Source organism: Numenius arquata, chromosome 23 (assembly GCF_964106895.1).
Source record: "Numenius arquata chromosome 23, bNumArq3.hap1.1, whole genome shotgun sequence".
Lineage (NCBI taxonomy): Eukaryota > Metazoa > Chordata > Aves > Charadriiformes > Scolopacidae > Numenius > Numenius arquata.
The window spans coordinates 1,648,434-1,676,082 of NC_133598.1; the positions used below are offsets into that span (position 1 = coordinate 1,648,434).

A 27,649-nucleotide genomic window follows, 5' to 3' on the forward strand; every position below is an offset into this window, starting at 1 on the left:
GGAATCCTTCAGCCTCCCAGCCCAGAACGGAAAAGCAGCCTTCAAGGAGGAGTGGGCACGGCCAAATAAGGCAATGAGAAGGCAGCCGTGCAGGAAACCAAAACACAGCCCGTATCATTAGCTGGCATGTTTTGCATTTCCGATGAGCTTCTCAGAAAATTATTACCCCCAGAGAGGCTTCCCCTGCTCCCGGACTGTATAAAAGCCATGCCAGCTCTTCACGCTCTCATCCGCTTTGCTCCTGTTCTTCTCTTCAGAAGCAAGTGAGTTGGAAGCTCTGTCCTGTACGGGGGGCTGGGGCTCCTGTCCTGGGAGGGGAAGCGGGGAGAAGGTGTGGTGTGGAGAGGGGCTGGGCTGGGCTGAGGGGACTCTTGGGCTCTGGGCTGGGAAAGGGCTTTCCTGGATCTGTCTCTCTTTCCCTGGTGCCCGGGGGGTGAAGGCAAGAACCCTGTTCTGGGCCTTGGTCCCCTGCTGGTGGGTGGACAGGATGCTCTCACACGCTCCCATCCTCCTCCCTGCCCTCTCCTCAAGGTGCACCTCCGGCCCCACAAGACATGTCCTGCTACAACCAGTGCTCACCCTGCCTGCCCTGCCAGCCCTGCTGCCCGACCCCGCTGGCCAACAGCTGCAATGAGCCTTGTGTCAGGCAGTGCCAGAACTCCACCGTCGTCATCGAGCCCTCCCCCGTGGTGGTGACCCTGCCCGGACCCATCCTCAGCTCCTTCCCTCAGAACACCGTGGTGGGATCCTCCACCTCCGCTGCCGTTGGCAGCATCCTCAGCTGTAACGGAGTGCCCATCAACTCTGGTTGCTGTGACCTCTCCTGCATTACCAGCCGCTACGGCGGGAGAACATGCCTCCCCTGCTAAAGCTGCCGCCGGCGGACCCACACAAGGACCCCCAGGAACCCACAAGACGCTAATGGACTGAGCACAGAGATCCTGGCCATCGCTTTCAGAGGCACTGAGCATCCACGGCTCCAGCTGCAAAGGAAGGCAGGAGGAGGCGCCTGGGCTCTCTGAACACATGGCCCTTGTCTAACTTGCCTCTTTCCCACTCTCTTTTCTTTCTCTCGTTTCCCTGTTGTCTTCTGCTCCCCTGGCCCGTGAGCACCTGCCAATCCCCATCCGAGGAAGGATCTAATGCCCCTCTCCCTCTCGGGGGCAGGCAGAGAGGCAGGCAGTCGCCTGGTCCGCCCTGGCCAAGGGACAAGGACTCCCAGCTTGCCCTGGTGCTCCCTGCACCGTGGCCCCCGCTCAGGGGACCTTGTTTCTCCCTTTCAACTCATTAAAGTTCTGCTGCATCCCAGCCTGGGCTTTTGTGTGATCCTTCTCTCTCCGGACACTCTCTGCGGGTGCCAGAGGGAAAGGTGTCGCTCTGTTGAGATCTTGGAGGCACAAAGGAGAGCCATCGGCATTCCCCAGGAAGGGGAGGGCGAGACTCAGGCAGTGGGCTCCTCTCGAGGCACTGTCCCTTGCAGCTGAGGAAGATGTCTGGGCCTGCCTTGCTGCATGGCTGCACACAAATGGCCTCCTCAGCCTTCGAGCACACCCCGCAGGGCGTAGGGAGCCCAACCACTGCCTGAGTGAGGACTCCATCTCCCCGGCCACACTGGCTGCTAGTGGAGGCAGTGGGAGCTGGTTGTGCATCCAGCAGCACCTGCCAGTCCTACCTGGTGGGTGGCTCTTCCTTCAGGATGGTCCTTCTCCCGGTGGCTGAGATCACAGTCCCCAGCACGACAGTGGCTTTCTCAGGAAAATCTCCACATGAAGATTTCATCAAACCATATCTGCACCTTTGGTAATTATTTACCTCCAGCCTATTATTGGGTGCTTACTGTGTTCAGACAGGAGATGTGTATTTTCAGCCCACCCTGGGCCTCTATACCAGAAGGAAGTTCTGCAGTGAGGTGACTTCCTTTGGTACAATAATCCTTCTCATGCACAGCTGCCCACAGCTGCCTCATGGCATGTTCCTCAGATGAGCTCTCAACTATAGCCTTGGAGTCTGGTCTCACTAGAAAACAACAGGGGAGATGGAACCTTAGGAGGAAGGACAGGAAAATGGTTCCCACGTCACAGAGTTTTCCAGCAGTATGTTGAACAACCTCTCCAGATACAGTCATAAAGCCTCATGGCACATGTTACCCAAACTATTTAGAACCAAGTAGTTCATAGACAACTCCATAGACAACATTAGATATTATTTCTCTGAATTTGAACTTGGCTGTTCTGAGTCATCTCTCTGGCTTCATCAATATTTCAATACCCGCAAACCAAACCCACAACTTTCCAAGTGTTATCACTCTAGGTGGTCACCCAGTAACCATAAGAGCTGTGCTTTGCAATCCTTTGGAATCCCACTTTCATGGGTTTTGCCCCAGTGGAGTTTTATAACTTCGCCTGGGGTCCTCAGTTTTCTGGAGATGGCATTGTTTTTTCTGGGAATAGGGGTCCTCACTGTTTCTGCATTCCCTACTCTTTCTAAAAACAAAGTCTTAATTCTCCACCCAAGGGTTTGCATCACAGCTCATACACAGTGTGAACTCTTCCCAATCAGACTTGGGGATAATTTTCCTCACAAGAAGGTAGCCAAGTAGGCAATTCAGAAATGTTGCATCCAGGAAACTCAGCCCATATGGGGCAGCAAAACTCAGTCACTGCTGCTCCAGACAGACCTCCTTGTGATTGATATAAGGCACTAGTGTTTGTTAAGATCCTGGTAAGAAAAGCACTCAGACTCCGTAAGGTATTGATTAAAATACCATTTATTGGACCTGTCACAAGAAGGAAAAAGAGGATTGACAATCTTAGATCCTTTCAGATGCTGGGAACCTCAAGATGTGTAACATCGGACAGACCTCCAATCAGGGCATGACACAGAATGCAGAGCCCATCTCTGGATAGTTTTGCTGTTGCTTTGGTCCTTTGAGCTCTTTCAGGATTTCCTTAGAAGAAAAGAGTTCTAGACATCATTTCTACTCTCTACTGTTTAATCTATTCATTAGTGACCTGGACAATGGGGGACAGTGCACCCACAGCAGGTTTTCAGATGACTGGGGAGGGACTCTTTATCAGGGAGTGTAGTGATAGGACAAGGGAGAACAGTTTTAAACTGAAAGAGGGGAGATTTAGTCTAGATATTAGGAAGAAATTCTTTGCTGTGAGGGTGGTGAGACCCTGGCCTAGGTTGCCCAGAGAAGTTGTGCATGCCCCATCCCTGGAGGGGTTCAAGGCCAGGTTGAACAGGACTTTGAGCAACCTGGTCTAGTGGGAAGTGTCCCTGCCCAGGGCAGGAGGGTGGGACTGGATGATCTTTAAGGTCCCTTCCAACCCGAAACATTCTGGGACAAACACAAAACTGGGAGGGGGGGTACCATTGTGCTACCATTCAGAGGGACCTCCTCAGACTGGAGAAATGAACAGACAAGAGTCATGCAGTTCGACAAAGGGAAATGTAAAATCCTGCACCTGCACCTGGGGAGGAATAATTGCATTGACTGGTATAGGCTGAGACTGAAGTTTTGGAGAAAAGGACTTAAGGGTCCTGGTGGTTGACACCACTTTGGACATGAGCCAGAAATGCACTCCTGTAACAAAGACGGCAAATAGTATCCCACACTCCATTAGGAAGAGCATTGCCAGGCAGTCGAGGGAGGTGAGTCTCTTCATAGGGAAAACCCATGTGTAGCAATATGTAACTGTAATATGATTTTTTGTATTTCTGACTAAATACAATTATATTCCTTGGGTAACATTTCAGTGGAGGTTGTTACAATGGAAAACAGCATGGATTTCTTCCGTTGTACTTTCCATTTTACCACCTCTATGTAATTGGTCTAGTTTCACCTAACTTTTGATTAATACCCTTCTTTAATAACAGGATCCAGACTCCTAGCTGCTCTCATGACAAATAGATTACTAAGATGGACCTTCTAAATAACACAAGGACCAGAAGCTCCACTGAATTACATTGCTAGTGCAATCTAAGCAAGTCTTCCAAAATGAACACACAACTTTGCAGTTTGTTGGGGGTTTTTTGGAGTGGGGAAGTTGTTCGTTTGGCAAGAATGGTGTATCCTTCGTTGCCATTGGTAAATTCTCCAGCTGTTAATTTTCCTATTGACATTGCATGCTTTGTATCCAGCCTTGACTCACAGACAACATGGTATACTTCTGCTCCCTCTAAAGGCTTCTGCTACGCCTGGACAGACTTTGGAGATTTCAAACAAGCCATTCCTATACATTTTCATGGAGAATGCTATTTTCTTCATTTTTACTAACAAAGTAAGTAAAGGAAGCACATCATCAAAAGGAAGCACTTCATATGATATTTAGCTCTTGTTTATACATATTCTGTGCTTTTAGGTGCAGACGATGAAAAAGCGTATTTTTAGCAAGACAGAATAAACAAGAATATATCAATCTGAACGATTTTTTTTTTTTTTTTTTTTTTTTTTTGTAGAGCAATGGAATTTTATGTTATACAACAGACTTATCAGACAGACTTGGTAATGTCTAGACTGAAGGAGAATTAAAAGCCTGAGCTTTAAAAATAAATGCAAATTATAGAATCATAGGATCAAAAAATAGTTTGGGTTGGAAGGGACCTTCAAAGATAACCTTGTTCAACCACCTTGCCTTGGGCAAGGACATCTTTCACTAGATCAGGTTGCTCAAAGCCCTGTCCAACCTGACCTTGAACCTTTCCAATGATGGGGTATCCACAACTTCTCTGGGCAACCTGTTCTAGTGTCTCCCTACATTGGCCTCTTATCCTGATTTCTTACACCTGGGGATTGAGAGCTCTTACGCTCTATGGAAAGTCTCCTTAAAGATCTGCCAGCTCTGTTCTGATCCCTTGTCCATGAGGGTAGTTTCCCAGGGGATACTTTTGATTACCTCTTTGAAGAGCTGGAAGTTTGCTTTCCTAAAATTCAGGGTCCTGACTTTGCTCTTCCCCTGACCCATATCCCTCAGGACTGTGAACTCTACCAGTGCATGATTACTGCATCCCAGGCTGTCTCTAATCTTGATGTTACCAATTAACTTAATTTTGTTGGTGACTGACAGGTCCAGTATTGCATCTCCTCTGCAGGGACTGTCTATTACCTGGCTTAAGAAGTTATCTTTGATGCACTCCAGGACTCTCCTGGATTGCCTACATCTCACTGTGCTACTTTCCCAACAGATGTTGGGGTGGTTGTAGTCCCCCAGCAGGATGAGAGCCTGCGAGCGTGATGCTCTGGGCAGTAGTAGACCAAGGACCTGGAGCAGGGGCACAGCACATCTGCCCTGCTAAGCCATCCTACTAGAGGTGATGGGCATTACTGTATTGTAGCATCCACACAGAGTTGAGAGCTCAGTGCTCCTGCCCCAAGTCACTGTCCATCTTGCTGTCCCCAACCTTCCAGTTCTTGCTGCAGAGTCAGGAACATGTTGCCTTCTCCAGGATTATCTGGGTGATGAATCCTTTCCCTGTGCAGTCACGGATTCCCATTTTTTCCAGACTCCATGGGCCAGACCACTGTCAGTCAGCACAAGGTTTAATCATGGTAGAGGAAAGAAGAACCTTCCAGACCACCTGCTCTTATCAGATGTGCCACTTTGGTGCCCTGTTCTGGTACCAGCAGAGGGGAGACCAAACCCCACATCTGCTCTCATATCACACACCAGCTGGCTCCAAGCAGAGCAGCCAGCTCACCACATGGCTGAACAGCACAGGAAAATACAAACATGAGCAGCTGGAGGAGTCTGAGGTCTCTGATGCTGGTTTGTGCCTCTGTGCTGTGCATGACACCCTGGTGCAGAGAGCTTCCTCGTCTGGGCAAAAACCTGGGAAAGGGAGGGGGTGTTTCTGTGCAAGGCTGAGCTCTGAGGCCATCTCTCCCCTAGCGGTGCTATTTCACCTCCACAGCAGGCATTTCCAGTCAATGAACCTCTTTCTGAAAGTGGTCACTATCCAGAGGGTGGACAAAGTGGTGAGAAACATCTGCGATGGAAATTTTGTCTCTACACATGCCAGGTCAGGACTACACTCACTGTAGGCTACACAGGGCTATTTTGACCTGGCTCACTGTGTGTTGCAAGGGCATAAAGAAACTAACAAATGCTCCTCTGAGTCCAGAAGTCCTATGACAAAAACATTTTGGGCATTTTTGGTCTCTGCAGTGGACTTTTTCTCACAACGCAGAAAAGAGCGATTATTCCCAGATGGACTATTTCTGCAGAAAAAGAGGGAAACTGGCATGCAGCTTCCATGGGAAGTGGACCCCCAACCTAAAAAAATGGTAGAAATTCCATGACATGAGAACAACTGCCAGATGTGGATCAGGCTGTCCTGGTGCACTAGAGTAACAGAGTGGCACTCCATTCGCAATATCCCTCCATGGAGTTTAAGGTTCTCCATGGATGTCATTCAGAAGAAAATCACTTTTGTAGCTGGGATATTATGAGCCTGCATGTTTTGGAAAAGGCAGAGAAGTTTAGAAAGCAGAGAATAACCCAATGCAGGACTGATCACATTTAATGTATGCATGTGTCAACAGTCACGGCACAACCATCCCCAAACACCTCCTACCAGAACCACCCCTGAGCAACAGCTCTCTCCCTGGGCATCTGTGTAGAGTGTCTGCAGGGAAAAGGATGACAGAGAGGCAAGGGTTGGGATGCATGAGATGTTTAATGAGTCGAAAGAGGGAGAAAAGGTTCCTCTTGGTGGAGGCCCCAGTGCAGGGAACACCAGGAGCAGAAAGGAGTCTGTGTCCCATGGCTGTGGTAAAGACCCCACCAAGTGTTCATCTCACTGCCCCACAGGGAGATCAGTGCCAGCAGGTCCTCCCCAGGTTGGCTTTGTGGGGCTCACAGCCCAGGGGAGCACAAGAGAACAAGGACACGGGAGGGAAAGGAGAGAGTGGAAGAGGGGAAAGACAGGCATGGTCCATGCTTTCTGAGAGCCCAGGCTGGAGCCGTCATTCTGCAAGGGGTGCTGGGGTTGATCACCCCCTCTGAAAGCAACAACCCAACGCTCCTTCCCCTGTCCAATATCATCTTATGGGTTCCGGGGAGCTTTTTCCAGGGCCATCGCCAGTAGATTTAGCAGGGGAGGCACCTGGTGCCGCAGTAGCGGCTGCCCAAGCCAGAGAGGCCAAAGCCCCCAGAGGAGATGGGCACCCCTGAAGAGCTGAGGATGCTGCCAACGGCAGCGGAGGTGGAGGATCCCACGGCGGTGCTCTGAGGGAAGGAGCTGAGGATGGGTCCGGGCAGGGTCACCATCACAGGGGAGGGCTGGATGGTGACGGAGGAGTCCTGGCACTGCCTGACACAGGGCTCATTGCAACTGTTGGCCAGTGGGGTCGGGCCACAGGGCTGGCATGGCCAGCACAGGTTATAGCAGGACGTATCTTGGAGCTGGAGGTGCACCTGGGAGGAAGAGAAAGGGGAGCATATCCTGAGGAGTGGGTGAGGAGCAGCCTGTCATCCCACAATGAGGCAGAAAAGCCACAAATTAGAGCTGAGAGCTGGAGACATTGAAGGGAGGCCCACAGGTTTCTCTTTCCCCTCAGTCCAGATGAGCCCTGTCAAGCGCAACTGAGCCCTGGGAGATCACTTCCTAGCCCACTGTGAAGGAAAGATCTCAGCAAAGCCTAATGTCTCTCCATGACACATCTTGTACCCTCTTCTTTCTCCCATGCTAAGCAGCCCCCTGATCCTGTGTAGGACTAAAAGGCGGGTTTGTGCTGAGAAATCCTGGAGGACGACAAGGTAAAGGAAGATAAGTGTGAACAGGAGAAAGGGTATCAAACTCACCTTGTTCCCAAGGAGGTGGAGGCAAGAGAAGTGGATGAGAGAGTGAGGAGAAGGGCCCACTTTTATACTGCTCCTGCACCACCCCAGGCCCACAGTCACTGCACACGGGCAGTAATTTTCCAACAGACTCACCTCCAAAGCAAAATATCCTACCTAATAGCACAGGCTGTTTTTTATTTCCCTCAAAGCTGCCATTACATTTCCTCATTTCTGGCACGCATGGTCTGCCATAACAAGCTTCTTTCATGTGCCGGGATTAGAGGCCAAAGGAAATCCCAAGAAGGGACTGGCATTAGTAGAAGATGTACCCCCAAGTGTAGGAGAGGTCTCTGTAAAGAGGGAACATGGGTGTGAGGAAATCTGGTGACGTTGTTTTCAACCCCCATTGCAGAAAAATGTGCATATCCTCACATGAATGCCATCCTCTCCTGGGTGCCCAAAGGCTCCTGTGCCTGACAATGTGACATAAACTTCTTGCTTAATTCTTTACCAGTTTATTTGACAAAGTCATCCTCTCTTGTTGCATTCGTGTGGAATCTGTGATCACTGCCTAAAGCAGGCATGAAGAAAACATGATTTCTCAAAAAACCCATTGGAGTCAGATCCATCCTCATTACTGCACGGGGGGGAGTTTGGGGCTTCAGACAGACCTCGACCCTACCACTCTCTTTGCAGCACCAGGCACTCTGGTTGCATGCTTTGGACCTGGACAAACAACACACAAAAGGCAAGGTGGATTTTCCAAAACACTCAGAAGATTCTGCAAGCCCCCTGAGCTGTGGGGGTGCTGGCAAGGTCAATCTGGATGGCAATGGCCATCGGGGAGGACTGGAGCCATGTACTCAGGTACAGACCAGGGTTAAGACCAGTTTTCTGGGTTAGGAATGGAGCTGCCCTGGCCACAGCCTCCTGTCCAGGCAAACCCAACTGATGCTTGCCCACTCTCACACTAACAAAGTCTTTCCTTATGTTTTCATGCAATTTCCCATATTTCCATATGTGCCCTTTTACCTCTTGTCCCTTCACCGGAGCGGACTCAGGACAGTCTGCCCCTGTGATCTCCACTCCCTCCCGTCAGCCCTTTTACCCATTGCTAGGAAACAGGCCTTCTCTCCTCCAGGGTGAACAACCTGGAAGACCACCTTATTGCCCGCCACGTGATTCCCCTGATTCAATGCCAGGTGGGCTTTGGCTTTCCTAACCCCAACTCGGCGGACTCAGCCTGGCCAACATTCTCCCCAGAGGAAAGGGTATCAAGAGAAAGACATCTCCTGGCTGCATAGAGATCACACAGCTAGCGTCCGTTAGACTGAGCTGAGAGGGAGGAAAGAGAAGCACGTGGCGGGTACTTGAGGAGGAGAAGTGTTTGGGTGCTCTAATGACATGTGCAGTGCAGGCCACAGCTGGGCTTCCTCCTGCAAAAGGGAGTTGCAAACAATCCCACTTCACTGACGCAAGCCAACATCCCCTGCCTGAGCGGGACCCCAACAGCATTTGTGGACGCATCTACTACCCAAACTGACACGGCCCTGCTCAGGATATCCTTGAGCCTCTCATCCTGGCACATGGAGGGCGCATGCATGGCAGACCAAGCGTGTCAGAAATGAGGAAATGAAATGGCAGTGTTGCCAGAAATCTGTGCCATTAGGTAAGATATTTTGCTTTGGAGGTGAGTCTGTTGGAAAATTACCACTCATGTAGAGCGACTGTGGGCCTGGGGCGGTGCAGGAGCGGTATAAAAGCGGTCCCTTCTCCTCACTCTCTCATCCCCTCTTCTCACCTCCATCCTCTTGGGAACAAGGTGAGTCTGAACTGCTCTCTCTTCTCCCTTGTCCTCCTCTGGGATTTCTCAGCACATCTCCTGTCTTGTGCTGGGTCATGGGGCTACTTATTATGGGACAGGGAAGGGGGAGGAATGTGTGCCGTGGAGAGAGGTAGGTATGTGGTGAGCTACTGATTAGCTGGTGCCTGGCTTTGGTCACTCTTCGGAGGCATCTTTCTGGCCAAGGGGAATGAGAAACACATGGGCCTCCCTGCCCAGCTTCCATCTCTCATGTCCAACTCAGGCCTCGGCTCCCTTGCGGTGGGCTGACAGGACGATCCTTAGCCAGCCCTCATGCTCTGCTTCCCCCTGTCCTCTCTCCCAGGTGCACCTGCAGCCACAAGACATGTCCTGCTACAGCCCCTGCCTGCCCTGCCGGCCGTGCCAGCCCTGCGGCCCGACCCCACTGGCCAACAGCTGCAACGAGCCCTGTGTCAGGCAGTGCCAGGACTCCTCCGTCGTCATCCAGCCCTCCCCTGTGACGGTGACCCTGCCCGGACCCATCCTCAGCTCCTTCCCTCAGAGCACCGCCGTGGGATCCTCCAGCTCCGCTGCCGTTGGCAGCATCCTCAGCTCTTCAGGGGTGCCCATCTCCTCTGGGGGCTTTGGCCTCTCTGGCTTGGGCAGCCGCTACTGCGGCACCAGGTGCCTCCCCTGCTAAAGCTGCGGGAGATGGCCCTGGGGAAGGTCCCCAGGGAATACCCCCAGGAAGGCACCCAGAGGATGGTACTGGACTAGGAATGGAACATGGTATTGTTGCTTTCTGGGGGTCTGAGCAACCCAACACCCCTTGCAGAATGACGGCTCCAGCCTGGGCTCTCAGAAAGCACGGCCCACGCCTGCCCTTCCCCTCTTCCACTCTCTCCTTTCCCTCCCGTGTCCTTGTTCTCTTGTGCTCCCCTGGGCTCTGAGCCCCACAAAACCAACCTGGGGAGGACCTGCCGGCCCCACTCCCTCTGTGGGGCAGGCACATGGACACCCGGTGTGATTTCCGCCACAGCAGTGGGACACAGACTCCCTTCTGCCCCTCGTGCTCCCTGCTCTGTGGCCTCCACTCAGGGAAACCTTCTCTCTCTCTTTTGACTCAATAAAGTTCTACTGCATCCCAGCCCATGCCTCTGTGTCATCCTTTCCCCTTGAGATGCTCTCTCAAGACGCCCAAGAAGAGAGATGTTGCTCAGGGGTTGTTCTGGAAAGGGGCTGTAGGGGATGGCTCTGCAGAGACTGTCAACGCAGGCTTGCTTTGAGTATTCACATTCATGCATCAGCTGGGTAACCTTTTGCTTTTGAAACAGCCTTGAATATCTGGGGCTGGACAGATGACCCGACACAGTTCAAGGACCATAACTACTCCAGAGATTATTTTAGGTCTCCCACAAAAGCATTCCCTTCTCCATGCTCTGCAACCCTTGTGCCCTCAGCCCCTCCTCCCGGCGTAAGTGCTCCAGCCCTCTCACCATCCTGCCCACCCTCTGCTGAACTCACGCCGCTTGGTCAAATTCTTCCATTAGAGCAGGGTGCTAGATGCCATCAGATGAGTGCTGAGCAGAGTGGCATCATCACTCACCTTATCTCCTGGTTATAATCCTGCTCGTATAGGCCAGGGTTTTGATGACAGTCTCGGTGTCTGGAACAGTGCTGAGAGTCGCACCTGTTTTGATGGGGTTACCAGAAAAGCACCTTCCTCTGGCTTACTTTTAAGCTGCTGTTTGTCAGGGGCTGAAGGATATGTGGGGAGATATGGCTGGTTGCTACCAAGCCACCTGCTGATCAGACCTCTACTCACAGCTTTATTGTTGAGCGTGATGTTATATGGCACGTCACAGATCTTTCATCAGTTTTGGTCTCCCTTTTGAGGGTCATTTCCTGCTTGAGCCTCCTACCCCAGCACAGCACCAGCAAAGACAAGAGGAATCGCAGGCCACCCTTCCCTCTCTCTTATTCTCCCCAGAGGACTACTTCATAGGAGCCTGAAGGGCTGATGCCCTCCCAGGGCTTCCCGCAGCCCAGGCTCCTCAACCACCGTCAGCAGCCGCCACGCTCCCCTTCCACGGCACACGCACTGAGGCTCAGAAGGCACGTGGGGGCAAAGGATCAATAACGCTGGGTCTGATGGACAGAGTCTCTGGTGCAGTCATGGGTGGCTTCCTCACCTGAAAGTGACAGTGCCCCAAGGGGTCCCACTGCACTGTGTCCCACACTCCCCACCTTTTCGGAATGGTGAAGGCTCTCCCTGTGCCACACGCACCCAGAGCAGCACTCTCCTCCCCATTGCTGCTGCAGTGTCTTCCTTGCTGCCGGATTGGTGGGGATACAGTGAGCATCTGATCCGTATGGACGTAAGAACGTTCAGCCTGCCATTTTACTCTCAAGAGCCACATCTCCTGTGCAGCTCCTTTGACCTTGATTCTTTTGGTACTCAATTCACCTTTCAGAAGAATCACAATTATGCGTTTGCCCTTCTGTAACACTTCTTCTACTTTCTTGCCCCACAGGATGGGGCAATTTAAGCTGCAACTAAACTGACAGCTTTCTTGCACAGCCCCTCCTTGGCAGCTTCTGCCATCCCACTTCCCCTGGTCACGCGGGAAGAACCAGAGAGGGCCATGCAGCATGGTCCTGGGTCTTCCCTTCCAGCTGACCACAGTGGGAGGGGACCGGCTCCATGGGTTGCCCCCCATAGCTGATGTGTTGGCCTGTGGGAAGAGGCAGAGAGATTTTCTTCACAATTTCAGAGGCAGGACGACGCTCTTCCTCCAATGGATATCAGGCCCTCGCACTTGACGGGAGATGCCTCCAGAGGCTGCCATTCACTCCCTCTTTTCCAATTCCTCTGTCAACTCCCTGGTCCTTAGGGAGGGATCCCAGGTGTTGCGCTTCCATACCTTCCAGTTCCTGACTGATGGCCCCGCTTTCCCAGCATCGGAGTTGCCAGGCACTAATCCACTTCCCTTGCTGGTGCCGGTAATCTTTCCACACGTCTCAAAGTTCTCTTGAGGCCAGGGAATGAGTACCTTCTGTCTCTGAAGTGATTTCTCTCGCTTCTCCCTCCCATTCCTTCTGAAGGACCAGCTTCCCAAACACACTCTTCCTCCTCCTCCTCACTTCCGTACAAACCAATTTTTCTGGACCCGTTCACCTCCTGCTCCGCTATTTCTTTTTGACCGTTGGGGTGATCACCGCAGGTGGAGTTTGGGTCCCTATCTCAACCAAGGTTGCCTCATATGAGGTTTGCGTCTCTGCCTCAACTACCGTGTTCTTAGATGTAGTTTGGATCCCCAGGCCAGTCACCGCATTCTGATAGTACGGAATCGTGGCGCCGTAGGCACACGTCAAGCCCCAACACTGTGCTAAAAGCAGCTGGTTTTCAGGAAGCTGCCAACCAGGGTCTGGCTACCTCAAGGCATCTTTCACTGTCAACGCACCCAAAAGTTGTCTCCTCTTACGCCAGCATGACGTCAGATTCCACAAACCCCACAACAGGCCAACAGTGTTAATTAGGAGTATGAAACACCTCACGGAAGAGTACGCAAGGGCCTCAGGAGCCTGGGCCACGAAACAACACACACCAGCCCCGTACGGGAGGAGGGAGGTTCCCTCATCCTCTCCACCAGACACCTCCCCCAGCACACGAAGGGCCTCAATGCCAGCGCACATTCTGTTAACGTATTCCACGTTCAAACAAACAGAGAGATCAACAGTGTAGCAGGAAAACTGTGGGACCCGCACAGAGGCCTTTCAATCAGTGACTATTACAGCTATAGCATGCTCATCTCAAAACTGCCATTCTCTTGAGACTCATACTGAGCACCAAAAAGACTGGGCTGAGTTGACCTTGCCTGGCCTCCAGTGCCCACCAAGGCACTCTGTCACTCTCCCTCCCTAAGAAGTAAGGAGGGAAAAAATGAGATTAAAAAAATTGTGGGCTGAGATAAAGGCAGTTTAATGAAGAAAAGCAAGGAAGCCAGGTGGAAGAAAAGCACACCAAACAAAATTTATTCTCTACTTTGCCATTGGGAGGTGAGGTCCAGCCCCACTCCTAGGAAGCAGGGTCACCATACGGTTAGCACTTGCTTTGGAAGACAAACGCCTCAATAATGCCCCTGCTCCCTCCCGCCTCCTCCTTACCCTTAGCATTTATTGCTGACCATGAAGTCAGATGATACGTAATAACCCTTTGATCAGTCTGGGTCTGCTGTCATGCCCAGCAAAACTCAAAATATTTATGTGTCATCAACATCATTCTTCCAACAACTACAAAGAACCAGTAGGAGGGCTAATAGGGTCAAACTTAGGCCCATCCTAGGAAGAACTCACACAATGCTGTAACCAATCACTGCACAACCATCCCCAACAGCCCCTTCCCAGAAAAACCCCTGAGCAACACCTCTCTCCCTTTGAGTCTTTGTAGAGGGTTTCCAAGGAAAAGGATGACTCAGAGGCATAGGCTGGGATGCTGTAGAACTTTAATGAGTCAAAAAAATGGGAAACGTGGTCGCTCTGAGTGGAGCTACCAGAACAGAGAGAAAGAGAAGCAGACAGGAGTCTGTGCCTCAAGGCTGCGGCAGAGGTCCAGACAGATGTCCATGTGCCTGCCCCACAGAGGGAGGCGGGCCAGCAGGTCCTCCCCAGGTTGGCTTTGTGGGGCTCACAGCCCAGGGGAGCACAAGAGAACAAGGACACGGGAGGGAAAGGAGAGAGTGGAAGAGGGGAAGGGCAGGCACGGGCCGTGCTTTCTGAGAGCCCAGGCTGGAGCCGTCATTCTGCAAGGGGTGCTGGGGTTGGTCACCCCCTCTGAAAGCAACAACCCAACGCTCCTTCCCCTGTCCAATATCATCTTATGGGTTCCGGGGAGCTTTTTCCAGGGCCATCGCCAGTAGATTTAGCAGGGGAGGCACCTGGTGCCGCAGTAGCGGCTGCCCAAGCCGGAGAGGCCAAAGCCCCCAGAGGAGATGGGCACCCCTGAAGAGCTGAGGATGCTGCCAACGGCAGCGGAGCTGGAGGATCCCACGGCGGTGCTCTGAGGGAAGGAGCTGAGGATGGGTCCGGGCAGGGTCACCACCACGGGGGAGGGCTGGATGGTGACGGTGGAGTCCTGGCACTGCATGACACAGGGCTCGTTGCAGCTGTTGGCCAGTGGGGTCGGGCCACAGGGCTGGCACGGCCGGCAGGGCAGGCACGGGCTGTAGCAGGACATGTCTTGGAGCTGGAGGTGCACCTGGGAGAGAGAGGGCAGGGGAATGTAAAGCCGGAGAGGTGGTTAAAGAGCAGCCTGTCACCCCATAGCGAGGGAAAACCTGTCCCTCAGCCCAAAATACCCCGACCAAGAGTAATCATGCCCAAGCAGGTCCCCACCTTTTTCATAGCTCAAGACACATGACAGCAAAGCCCCAGCCTCTCCCATTCCTCACTGACCGGCCCCTTCCATCTCCCAAGGCAAGCAGCTCCAAGACCCAGCATAAGATAAGGGGCAGGTATAGGCTGAGGAAGACAAGAAAGAGCTTCAGACTCACCTTCTTCCTAAGAGGATGGAGGTAAGAAGAGTGGATGAGAGAGTGAGGAGAAGGGCTCGCTTTTATACTGCTCCTGCACCGCCCCAGGCCCGCAGTCACTGCACGCGGGCGGTAATTTTCCAACAGACTCACCTCCAAAGCAAAATATCCTACCTATTGGCACAGGTTGTGCTTCGGTTTCCGTCAATGCTATCATTTCATTTCCTCATTTCTGACATGACCATTGGGCCTCGGAGGATCTTTTCAAGTATATAGGTTGAGAGACCCAAGGATTTCCTGAGCAGAACCGTGTCAGCACAGGCAGAAGATGTCCCTACAGGTGCTGTGTGTTTCTGCGCAGACGGAGAACACGAGTCTGGGGAAATCTGCTGACGTTGTATTCAACCCCCTGTGCAAGAAGGGTCACGTCTTCCCACCAGTGCAGTCCTCTCCTGCATGCCCAAAGGATTCTGTGACTGAAGATGTGCTGCATCCTTCTCCCTCCCTGCCGGCCTCCCCGCTCACTCCAGCAGTTACTGGTCATTGCCTCTATAGGCAGGTGGGCTGCGTCTCTGGTTTCAAATGCCTTTGCCCGCGGAAAGCTTCTCCTTCTCGGAAAACACTGATTTCTTTGGTGCTCTCGTGGCAGTTCCTGGAGGTCCCCAACCAATGCCCTCAGCAGGCTTGTGGAGGGAAACCATTGCCCGCCTGAACCCTGTGATTCCTCAGCAAGCCCCGGGCAGTCGGGTCCCTCCTCTCGACCAGAAGGGTGTGCTGTGGCTCAGGAGAGCGCCTTCTTCCTCCCACTCTCCTCACACCAACAAGCACTTTGGCCACACGCTACGGACCCTGGCATGCAGGAGACACTTTTCCAAAACACGCTGACTGTCCTGTGACCAACCCAAGCTGTTTCAGTGTCGCAAAGAAGGTCCTTCTGAGGGCAATGGCCATTGGGGCTGCCTGGAGCTGTGTACTCGGGCACAGCCCAGTGCTCACACATGGCTTTCCCTGGGCATGGATGGAGCTGCCCTGGCCACAGGGGAATTCAACCCTGCGCGGGACATGGGCCTATAGACAGCACGCCCTCCTGGCTTGGCCTCACACCAAGAGGCTGACACACGGCCAATCCACAATTAGAGTGTGACTCGCCGTGGGTAGGGAGAGTCTGTCCCAGGAAGCTTGCCTACTGAAGGCATTCCCTTGCCCTCCTGGGACACGTCTCAGCTGCCTCCGTGCCTGCAGGGCAGGGAAGCGCATCACCTTTTTGATGTAGTCTGAGACCTGGTTTTGTACCCAGGGCCCTTCTGCTGCCGTCCCCTCCCTGAGCATCCTCAGGCACGTGGCAGCAGGATCCTGCCAGCCCTCACTCGATGGGCAGTTGGGGCAGGTTTCCTTGCCTCTCCCACGGTGCTGGGTTGTGGTCATGCTCAGGAGCCCTCTGGGGCATGGGTAGGGAAGTGTGCTGAAACCCTAATACCGGGAGAAGACATATCATCTGAGACCCAAGGAAGAGTCCCAGCTGGTGGGGAGATGTTTTCTGCAAGCCTTTCTTTCCCTTCACAGAGCATTCCGGAGAGCTCCTCGCCACAGCCTGCTCTCTTTGGCCAGGAAGATGAGGCCTGTGCATCTGTTCCCTTCCACCCTCCAAGTCTCTCCCCAAGGCTGACCCTGCCTCTTCCCGCACATCTACCCAGAGGAGGTTGGAGGGCTCTAAGACCAGAGAGCGGTTCAGTCAGCAGTCCATACTCATGCAACAGGTTCTTCCTTTCCTGGTGCTGAACTTGCCTTTTCTCCTTCTGAGTGCCATGAGGCTCCTGTAGCCCAGTCCTCCCACTGGTTCGGGACTTGCTTTGTTGCAACGCTGCCCAAAAGTACATCTACTGCCTTGTACAGGTCAACTTCTCTTAGGCAAGCCTTCATTTGATGCCCACCCACTGCTGGGTCCATCTGTTGCTCTTTCTGCCCCTTGCAAGGCTCAACGCAACCTGAGCTTTGGCTTCCTATCAGCATCCCAACATGCTCAGGAAATGTTTCTAAATTCCTCCTTTGCAGCTCATTGCTTCTTCCACCTCCAGGATGCTGCCTTCCCATGCTAGTGCTCCACCTTGAGTACCCCACTTAGCCAAAGCCAGTCTACTGAGACGCCTCCTTATCTTCATGAATATTGGTCTGGACCTTTCTTGCGCTCAGACAATGAGCTGCCTAAGGCGCTGCCAGTGTTTCTGAGCTCCTTTCTGGTTCACAGCTGCCTCCGTGCCATCTTCCCCACCAGCTGAAGGCTGAAGTCAGCATGCCTGAAGTCCAAGGGCTGTACTCTGGTACTCACTTTCCTTCTGGTCTTCAGGGTTTGAACTCTCTGTTTCCCGGGTGTGACAGTCAAGGCTACCTTGGACTCCAAAGTTCCAAACCACGTCTTCCTTCTTAGGGGCAGCTGTGCAGCACCCGTCTTTTCCCATGAAAAAGTTGCAGGATCGTCTAGTCCAATCCCACTGCTCAAAGCGGTCGGTCTTTGGAGGAGGCTCAGGGACACGTCCTTTCAAGCTCCAAATACCTACAAGGATGGAGGATTCATAACCTGTCCAGGCAAACCCAACCGGTGCTTGCCCGCTCTCACACTAACAAAGTCTTTCCTTATGTTTTCATGCAATTTCCCATATTTCCATATGTGCCCTTTTACCTCTTGTCCCTTCACCGGAGCGGACTCAGGACAGTCTGCCCCTGTGATCTCCACTCCCTCCCGTCAGCCCTTTTACCCATTGCTAGGAAACAGGCCTTCTCTCCTCCAGGGTGAACAACCTGGAAGACCACCTTATTGCCCGCCACGTGATTCCCCTGATTCAATGCTAGGTGGGCTTTGGCTTTCCTAACCCCAACTCGGCAGACTCAGCCTGGCCAACATTCTCCCCAGAGGAAAGGGTATCAAGAGAAAGACATCTCCTGGCTGCATAGAGATCACACAGCTAGCGTCCGTTAGACTGAGCTGAGAGGGAGGAAAGAGAAGCACGTGGCGGGTACTTGAGGAGGAGAAGTGTTTGGGTGCTCTAATGACATGTGCAGTGCAGGCCACAGCTGGGCTTCCTCCTGCAAAAGGGAGTTGCAAACAATCCCACTTCACTGACGCAAGCCAACATCCCCTGCCTGAGCGGGACCCCAACAGCATTTGTGGACGCATCTACTACCCAAACTGACACGGCCCTGCTCAGGATATCCTTGAGCCTCTCATCCTGGCACATGGAGGGCGCATGCATGGCAGACCAAGCGTGTCAGAAATGAGGAAATGAAATGGCAGTGTTGCCAGAAATCTGTGCCATTAGGTAAGATATTTTGCTTTGGAGGTGAGTCTGTTGGAAAATTACCACTCATGTAGAGCGACTGTGGGCCTGGGGCGGTGCAGGAGCGGTATAAAAGCGGTCCCTTCTCCTCACTCTCTCATCCCCTCTTCTCACCTCCATCCTCTTGGGAACAAGGTGAGTCTGAACTGCTCTCTCTTCTCCCTTGTCCTCCTCTGGGATTTCTCAGCACATCTCCTGTCTTGTGCTGGGTCATGGGGCTACTTATTATGGGACAGGGAAGGGGGAGGAATGTGTGCCGTGGAGAGAGGTAGGTATGTGGTGAGCTACTGATTAGCTGGTGCCTGGCTTTGGTCACTCTTCGGAGGCATCTTTCTGGCCAAGGGGAATGAGAAACACATGGGCCTCCCTGCCCAGCTTCCATCTCTCATGTCCAACTCAGGCCTCGGCTCCCTTGCGGTGGGCTGACAGGACGATCCTTAGCCAGCCCTCATGCTCTGCTTCCCCCTGTCCTCTCTCCCAGGTGCACCTGCAGCCACAAGACATGTCCTGCTACAGCCCCTGCCTGCCCTGCCGGCCGTGCCAGCCCTGCGGCCCGACCCCACTGGCCAACAGCTGCAACGAGCCCTGTGTCAGGCAGTGCCAGGACTCCTCCGTCGTCATCCAGCCCTCCCCTGTGACGGTGACCCTGCCCGGAACCATCCTCAGCTCCTTCCCTCAGAGCACCGCCGTGGGATCCTCCAGCTCCGCTGCCGTTGGCAGCATCCTCAGCTCTTCAGGGGTGCCCATCTCCTCTGGGGGCTTTGGCCTCTCTGGCTTGGGCAGCCGCTACTGCGGCACCAGGTGCCTCCCCTGCTAAAGCTGCGGGAGATGGCCCTGGGGAAGGTCCCCAGGGAATACCCCCAGGAAGGCACCCAGAGGATGGTACTGGACTAGGAATGGAACATGGTATTGTTGCTTTCTGGGGGTCTGAGCAACCCAACACCCCTTGCAGAATGACGGCTCCAGCCTGGGCTCTCAGAAAGCACGGCCCACGCCTGCCCTTCCCCTCTTCCACTCTCTCCTTTCCCTCCCGTGTCCTTGTTCTCTTGTGCTCCCCTGGGCTCTGAGCCCCACAAAACCAACCTGGGGAGGACCTGCCGGCCCCACTCCCTCTGTGGGGCAGGCACATGGACACCCGGTGTGATTTCCGCCACAGCAGTGGGACACAGACTCCCTTCTGCCCCTCGTGCTCCCTGCTCTGTGGCCTCCACTCAGGGAAACCTTCTCTCTCTCTTTTGACTCAATAAAGTTCTACTGCATCCCAGCCCATGCCTCTGTGTCATCCTTTCCCCTTGAGATGCTCTCTCAAGACGCCCAAGAAGAGAGATGTTGCTCAGGGATTGTTCTGGAAAGGGGCTGTAGGGGATGGCTCTGCAGAGACTGTCAACGCAGGCTTGCTTTGAGTATTCACATTCATGCATCAGCTGGGTAACCTTTTGCTTTTGAAACAGCCTTGAATATCTGGGGCTGGACAGATGACCCGACACAGTTCAAGGACCATAACTACTCCAGAGATTATTTTAGGTCTCCCACAAAAGCATTCCCTTCTCCATGCTCTGCAACCCTTGTGCCCTCAGCCCCTCCTCCCGGCGTAAGTGCTCCAGCCCTCTCACCATCCTGCCCACCCTCTGCTGAACTCACGCCGCTTGGTCAAATTCTTCCATTAGAGCAGGGTGCTAGATGCCATCAGATGAGTGCTGAGCAGAGTGGCATCATCACTCACCTTATCTCCTGGTTATAATCCTGCTCGTATAGGCCAGGGTTTTGATGACAGTCTCGGTGTCTGGAACAGTGCTGAGAGTCGCACCTGTTTTGATGGGGTTACCAGAAAAGCACCTTCCTCTGGCTTACTTTTAAGCTGCTGTTTGTCAGGGGCTGAAGGATATGTGGGGAGATATGGCTGGTTGCTACCAAGCCACCTGCTGATCAGACCTCTACTCACAGCTTTATTGTTGAGCGTGATGTTATATGGCACGTCACAGATCTTTCATCAGTTTTGGTCTCCCTTTTGAGGGTCATTTCCTGCTTGAGCCTCCTACCCCAGCACAGCACCAGCAAAGACAAGAGGAATCGCAGGCCACCCTTCCCTCTCTCTTATTCTCCCCAGAGGACTACTTCATAGGAGCCTGAAGGGCTGATGCCCTCCCAGGGCTTCCCGCAGCCCAGGCTCCTCAACCACCGTCAGCAGCCGCCACGCTCCCCTTCCACGGCACACGCACTGAGGCTCAGAAGGCACGTGGGGGCAAAGGATCAATAACGCTGGGTCTGATGGACAGAGTCTCTGGTGCAGTCATGGGTGGCTTCCTCACCTGAAAGTGACAGTGCCCCAAGGGGTCCCACTGCACTGTGTCCCACACTCCCCACCTTTTCGGAATGGTGAAGGCTCTCCCTGTGCCACACGCACCCAGAGCAGCACTCTCCTCCCCATTGCTGCTGCAGTGTCTTCCTTGCTGCCGGATTGGTGGGGATACAGTGAGCATCTGATCCGTATGGACGTAAGAACGTTCAGCCTGCCATTTTACTCTCAAGAGCCACATCTCCTGTGCAGCTCCTTTGACCTTGATTCTTTTGGTACTCAATTCACCTTTCAGAAGAATCACAATTATGCGTTTGCCCTTCTGTAACACTTCTTCTACTTTCTTGCCCCACAGGATGGGGCAATTTAAGCTGCAACTAAACTGACAGCTTTCTTGCACAGCCCCTCCTTGGCAGCTTCTGCCATCCCACTTCCCCTGGTCACGCGGGAAGAACCAGAGAGGGCCATGCAGCATGGTCCTGGGTCTTCCCTTCCAGCTGACCACAGTGGGAGGGGACCGGCTCCATGGGTTGCCCCCCATAGCTGATGTGTTGGCCTGTGGGAAGAGGCAGAGAGATTTTCTTCACAATTTCAGAGGCAGGACGACGCTCTTCCTCCAATGGATATCAGGCCCTCGCACTTGACGGGAGATGCCTCCAGAGGCTGCCATTCACTCCCTCTTTTCCAATTCCTCTGTCAACTCCCTGGTCCTTAGGGAGGGATCCCAGGTGTTGCGCTTCCATACCTTCCAGTTCCTGACTGATGGCCCCGCTTTCCCAGCATCGGAGTTGCCAGGCACTAATCCACTTCCCTTGCTGGTGCCGGTAATCTTTCCACACGTCTCAAAGTTCTCTTGAGGCCAGGGAATGAGTACCTTCTGTCTCTGAAGTGATTTCTCTCGCTTCTCCCTCCCATTCCTTCTGAAGGACCAGCTTCCCAAACACACTCTTCCTCCTCCTCCTCACTTCCGTACAAACCAATTTTTCTGGACCCGTTCACCTCCTGCTCCGCTATTTCTTTTTGACCGTTGGGGTGATCACCGCAGGTGGAGTTTGGGTCCCTATCTCAACCAAGGTTGCCTCATATGAGGTTTGCGTCTCTGCCTCAACTACCGTGTTCTTAGATGTAGTTTGGATCCCCAGGCCAGTCACCGCATTCTGATAGTACGGAATCGTGGCGCCGTAGGCACACGTCAAGCCCCAACACTGTGCTAAAAGCAGCTGGTTTTCAGGAAGCTGCCAACCAGGGTCTGGCTACCTCAAGGCATCTTTCACTGTCAACGCACCCAAAAGTTGTCTCCTCTTACGCCAGCATGACGTCAGATTCCACAAACCCCACAACAGGCCAACAGTGTTAATTAGGAGTATGAAACACCTCACGGAAGAGTACGCAAGGGCCTCAGGAGCCTGGGCCACGAAACAACACACACCAGCCCCGTACGGGAGGAGGGAGGTTCCCTCATCCTCTCCACCAGACACCTCCCCCAGCACACGAAGGGCCTCAATGCCAGCGCACATTCTGTTAACGTGTTCCACGTTCAAACAAACAGAGAGATCAACAGTGTAGCAGGAAAACTGTGGGACCCGCACAGAGGCCTTTCAATCAGTGACTATTACAGCTATAGCATGCTCATCTCAAAACTGCCATTCTCTTGAGCCTCATACTGAGCACCAAAAAGACTGGGCTGAGTTGACCTTGCCTGGCCTCCAGTGCCCACCAAGGCACTCTGTCACTCTCCCTCCCTAAGAAGTAAGGAGGGAAAAAATGAGATTAAAAAAATTGTGGGCTGAGATAAAGGCAGTTTAATGAAGAAAAGCAAGGAAGCCAGGTGGAAGAAAAGCACACCAAACAAAATTTATTCTCTACTTTGCCATTGGGAGGTGAGGTCCAGCCCCACTCCTAGGAAGCAGGGTCACCATACGGTTAGCACTTGCTTTGGAAGACAAACGCCTCAATAATGCCCCTGCTCCCTCCCGCCTCCTCCTTACCCTTAGCATTTATTGCTGACCATGAAGTCAGATGATACGTAATAACCCTTTGATCAGTCTGGGTCTGCTGTCATGCCCAGCAAAACTCAAAATATTTATGTGTCATCAACATCATTCTTCCAACAACTACAAAGAACCAGTAGGAGGGCTAATAGGGTCAAACTTAGGCCCATCCTAGGAAGAACTCACACAATGCTGTAACCAATCACTGCACAACCATCCCCAACAGCCCCTTCCCAGAAAAACCCCTGAGCAACACCTCTCTCCCTTTGAGTCTTTGTAGAGGGTTTCCAAGGAAAAGGATGACTCAGAGGCATAGGCTGGGATGCTGTAGAACTTTAATGAGTCAAAAAAATGGGAAACGTGGTCGCTCTGAGTGGAGCTACCAGAACAGAGAGAAAGAGAAGCAGACAGGAGTCTGTGCCTCAAGGCTGCGGCAGAGGTCCAGACAGATGTCCATGTGCCTGCCCCACAGAGGGAGGCGGGCCAGCAGGTCCTCCCCAGGTTGGCTTTGTGGGGCTCACAGCCCAGGGGAGCACAAGAGAACAAGGACACGGGAGGGAAAGGAGAGAGTGGAAGAGGGGAAGGGCAGGCACGGGCCGTGCTTTCTGAGAGCCCAGGCTGGAGCCGTCATTCTGCAAGGGGTGCTGGGGTTGGTCACCCCCTCTGAAAGCAACAACCCAACGCTCCTTCCCCTGTCCAATATCATCTTATGGGTTCCGGGGAGCTTTTTCCAGGGCCATCGCCAGTAGATTTAGCAGGGGAGGCACCTGGTGCCGCAGTAGCGGCTGCCCAAGCCGGAGAGGCCAAAGCCCCCAGAGGAGATGGGCACCCCTGAAGAGCTGAGGATGCTGCCAACGGCAGCGGAGCTGGAGGATCCCACGGCGGTGCTCTGAGGGAAGGAGCTGAGGATGGGTCCGGGCAGGGTCACCACCACGGGGGAGGGCTGGATGGTGACGGTGGAGTCCTGGCACTGCATGACACAGGGCTCGTTGCAGCTGTTGGCCAGTGGGGTCGGGCCACAGGGCTGGCACGGCCGGCAGGGCAGGCACGGGCTGTAGCAGGACATGTCTTGGAGCTGGAGGTGCACCTGGGAGAGAGAGGGCAGGGGAATGTAAAGCCGGAGAGGTGGTTAAAGAGCAGCCTGTCACCCCATAGCGAGGGAAAACCTGTCCCTCAGCCCAAAATACCCCGACCAAGAGTAATCATGCCCAAGCAGGTCCCCACCTTTTTCATAGCTCAAGACACATGACAGCAAAGCCCCAGCCTCTCCCATTCCTCACTGACCGGCCCCTTCCATCTCCCAAGGCAAGCAGCTCCAAGACCCAGCATAAGATAAGGGGCAGGTATAGGCTGAGGAAGACAAGAAAGAGCTTCAGACTCACCTTCTTCCTAAGAGGATGGAGGTAAGAAGAGTGGATGAGAGAGTGAGGAGAAGGGCTCGCTTTTATACTGCTCCTGCACCGCCCCAGGCCCGCAGTCACTGCACGCGGGCGGTAATTTTCCAACAGACTCACCTCCAAAGCAAAATATCCTACCTATTGGCACAGGTTGTGCTTCGGTTTCCGTCAATGCTATCATTTCATTTCCTCATTTCTGACATGACCATTGGGCCTCGGAGGATCTTTTCAAGTATATAGGTTGAGAGACCCAAGGATTTCCTGAGCAGAACCGTGTCAGCACAGGCAGAAGATGTCCCTACAGGTGCTGTGTGTTTCTGCGCAGACGGAGAACACGAGTCTGGGGAAATCTGCTGACGTTGTATTCAACCCCCTGTGCAAGAAGGGTCACGTCTTCCCACCAGTGCAGTCCTCTCCTGCATGCCCAAAGGATTCTGTGACTGAAGATGTGCTGCATCCTTCTCCCTCCCTGCCGGCCTCCCCGCTCACTCCAGCAGTTACTGGTCATTGCCTCTATAGGCAGGTGGGCTGCGTCTCTGGTTTCAAATGCCTTTGCCCGCGGAAAGCTTCTCCTTCTCGGAAAACACTGATTTCTTTGGTGCTCTCGTGGCAGTTCCTGGAGGTCCCCAACCAATGCCCTCAGCAGGCTTGTGGAGGGAAAACATTGCCCGCCTGAACCCTGTGATTCCTCAGCAAGCCCCGGGCAGTCGGGTCCCTCCTCTCGACCAGAAGGGTGTGCTGTGGCTCAGGAGAGCGCCTTCTTCCTCCCACTCTCCTCACACCAACAAGCACTTTGGCCACACGCTACGGACCCTGGCATGCAGGAGACACTTTTCCAAAACACGCTGACTGTCCTGTGACCAACCCAAGCTGTTTCAGTGTCGCAAAGAAGGTCCTTCTGAGGGCAATGGCCATTGGGGCTGCCTGGAGCTGTGTACTCGGGCACAGCCCAGTGCTCACACATGGCTTTCCCTGGGCATGGATGGAGCTGCCCTGGCCACAGGGGAATTCAACCCTGCGCGGGACATGGGCCTATAGACAGCACGCCCTCCTGGCTTGGCCTCACACCAAGAGGTTGACACACGGCCAATCCACAATTAGAGTGTGACTCGCCGTGGGTAGGGAGAGTCTGTCCCAGGAAGCTTGCCTACTGAAGGCATTCCCTTGCCCTCCTGGGACACGTCTCAGCTGCCTCCGTGCCTGCAGGGCAGGGAAGCGCATCACCTTTTTGATGTAGTCTGAGACCTGGTTTTGTACCCAGGGCCCTTCTGCTGCCGTCCCCTCCCTGAGCATCCTCAGGCACGTGGCAGCAGGATCCTGCCAGCCCTCACTCGATGGGCAGTTGGGGCAGGTTTCCTTGCCTCTCCCACGGTGCTGGGTTGTGGTCATGCTCAGGAGCCCTCTGGGGCATGGGTAGGGAAGTGTGCTGAAACCCTAATACCGGGAGAAGACATATCATCTGAGACCCAAGGAAGAGTCCCAGCTGGTGGGGAGATGTTTTCTGCAAGCCTTTCTTTCCCTTCACAGAGCATTCCGGAGAGCTCCTCGCCACAGCCTGCTCTCTTTGGCCAGGAAGATGAGGCCTGTGCATCTGTTCCCTTCCACCCTCCAAGTCTCTCCCCAAGGCTGACCCTGCCTCTTCCCGCACATCTACCCAGAGGAGGTTGGAGGGCTCTAAGACCAGAGAGCGGTTCAGTCAGCAGTCCATACTCATGCAACAGGTTCTTCCTTTCCTGGTGCTGAACTTGCCTTTTCTCCTTCTGAGTGCCATGAGGCTCCTGTAGCCCAGTCCTCCCACTGGTTCGGGACTTGCTTTGTTGCAACGCTGCCCAAAAGTACATCTACTGCCTTGTACAGGTCAACTTCTCTTAGGCAAGCCTTCATTTGATGCCCACCCACTGCTGGGTCCATCTGTTGCTCTTTCTGCCCCTTGCAAGGCTCAACGCAACCTGAGCTTTGGCTTCCTATCAGCATCCCAACATGCTCAGGAAATGTTTCTAAATTCCTCCTTTGCAGCTCATTGCTTCTTCCACCTCCAGGATGCTGCCTTCCCATGCTAGTGCTCCACCTTGAGTACCCCACTTAGCCAAAGCCAGTCTACTGAGACGCCTCCTTATCTTCATGAATATTGGTCTGGACCTTTCTTGCGCTCAGACAATGAGCTGCCTAAGGCGCTGCCAGTGTTTCTGAGCTCCTTTCTGGTTCACAGCTGCCTCCGTGCCATCTTCCCCACCAGCTGAAGGCTGAAGTCAGCATGCCTGAAGTCCAAGGGCTGTACTCTGGTACTCACTTTCCTTCTGGTCTTCAGGGTTTGAACTCTCTGTTTCCCGGGTGTGACAGTCAAGGCTACCTTGGACTCCAAAGTTCCAAACCACGTCTTCCTTCTTAGGGGCAGCTGTGCAGCACCCGTCTTTTCCCATGAAAAAGTTGCAGGATCGTCTAGTCCAATCCCACTGCTCAAAGCGGTCGGTCTTTGGAGGAGGCTCAGGGACACGTCCTTTCAAGCTCCAAATACCTACAAGGATGGAGGATTCATAACCTGTCCAGGCAAACCCAACCGGTGCTTGCCCGCTCTCACACTAACAAAGTCTTTCCTTATGTTTTCATGCAATTTCCCATATTTCCATATGTGCCCTTTTACCTCTTGTCCCTTCACCGGAGCGGACTCAGGACAGTCTGCCCCTGTGATCTCCACTCCCTCCCGTCAGCCCTTTTACCCATTGCTAGGAAACAGGCCTTCTCTCCTCCAGGGTGAACAACCTGGAAGACCACCTTATTGCCCGCCACGTGATTCCCCTGATTCAATGCTAGGTGGGCTTTGGCTTTCCTAACCCCAACTCGGCAGACTCAGCCTGGCCAACATTCTCCCCAGAGGAAAGGGTATCAAGAGAAAGACATCTCCTGGCTGCATAGAGATCACACAGCTAGCGTCCGTTAGACTGAGCTGAGAGGGAGGAAAGAGAAGCACGTGGCGGGTACTTGAGGAGGAGAAGTGTTTGGGTGCTCTAATGACATGTGCAGTGCAGGCCACAGCTGGGCTTCCTCCTGCAAAAGGGAGTTGCAAACAATCCCACTTCACTGACGCAAGCCAACATCCCCTGCCTGAGCGGGACCCCAACAGCATTTGTGGACGCATCTACTACCCAAACTGACACGGCCCTGCTCAGGATATCCTTGAGCCTCTCATCCTGGCACATGGAGGGCGCATGCATGGCAGACCAAGCGTGTCAGAAATGAGGAAATGAAATGGCAGTGTTGCCAGAAATCTGTGCCATTAGGTAAGATATTTTGCTTTGGAGGTGAGTCTGTTGGAAAATTACCACTCATGTAGAGCGACTGTGGGCCTGGGGCGGTGCAGGAGCGGTATAAAAGCGGTCCCTTCTCCTCACTCTCTCATCCCCTCTTCTCACCTCCATCCTCTTGGGAACAAGGTGAGTCTGAACTGCTCTCTCTTCTCCCTTGTCCTCCTCTGGGATTTCTCAGCACATCTCCTGTCTTGTGCTGGGTCATG

General features: G+C 53.4%; 3 protein-coding genes across 3 annotated transcripts; 1 reads left to right on the forward strand and 2 right to left on the reverse strand.

Annotated features, from left to right (window-relative positions):
• Nucleotides 1-7,094: 7,094 nt before the first annotated feature.
• Nucleotides 7,095-9,390, reverse strand: LOC141474956 (feather keratin 1-like). Its single transcript, XM_074163055.1, has 2 exons — nt 9,322-9,390; nt 7,095-7,421 (listed from the first exon to the last, which is right to left on the reverse strand). The coding sequence occupies exons 1-2, from the start codon at nt 9,388-9,390 to the stop codon at nt 7,095-7,097; spliced, it is 396 nt and encodes a 131-aa protein (XP_074019156.1).
• Nucleotides 9,391-9,976: 586 nt separating this feature from the next.
• LOC141474864 (feather keratin 1-like) lies at nt 9,977-10,291 on the forward strand. The gene has a single exon (XM_074162955.1). The coding sequence runs from the start codon at nt 9,977-9,979 to the stop codon at nt 10,289-10,291; it is 315 nt and encodes a 104-aa protein (XP_074019056.1).
• A 4,221-nt stretch (nt 10,292-14,512) lies between these two features.
• Nucleotides 14,513-14,827, reverse strand: LOC141474620 (feather keratin 1-like). Its single transcript, XM_074162600.1, has one exon. It carries the CDS (start codon nt 14,825-14,827, stop codon nt 14,513-14,515), a length of 315 nt encoding a protein of 104 aa, XP_074018701.1.
• Nucleotides 14,828-27,649: the final 12,822 nt, after the last annotated feature.

Coding starts and splice junctions, on each gene's coding strand:
- LOC141474956 (XM_074163055.1), bottom strand. CDS start 9,390: ATGCATGCGCCCTCCATGTGCCAGGATGAGAGGCTCAAGGATATCCTG. Junction 7,422..9,321: donor GCAGGGCCGTGTCAGTTTGG/GTAGTAGATGCG, acceptor TCTTCCTCCCAG/GTGCACCTCCAGCTCCAAGA.
- LOC141474864 (XM_074162955.1), top strand. CDS start 9,977: ATGTCCTGCTACAGCCCCTGCCTGCCCTGCCGGCCGTGCCAGCCCTGC.
- LOC141474620 (XM_074162600.1), bottom strand. CDS start 14,827: ATGTCCTGCTACAGCCCGTGCCTGCCCTGCCGGCCGTGCCAGCCCTGT.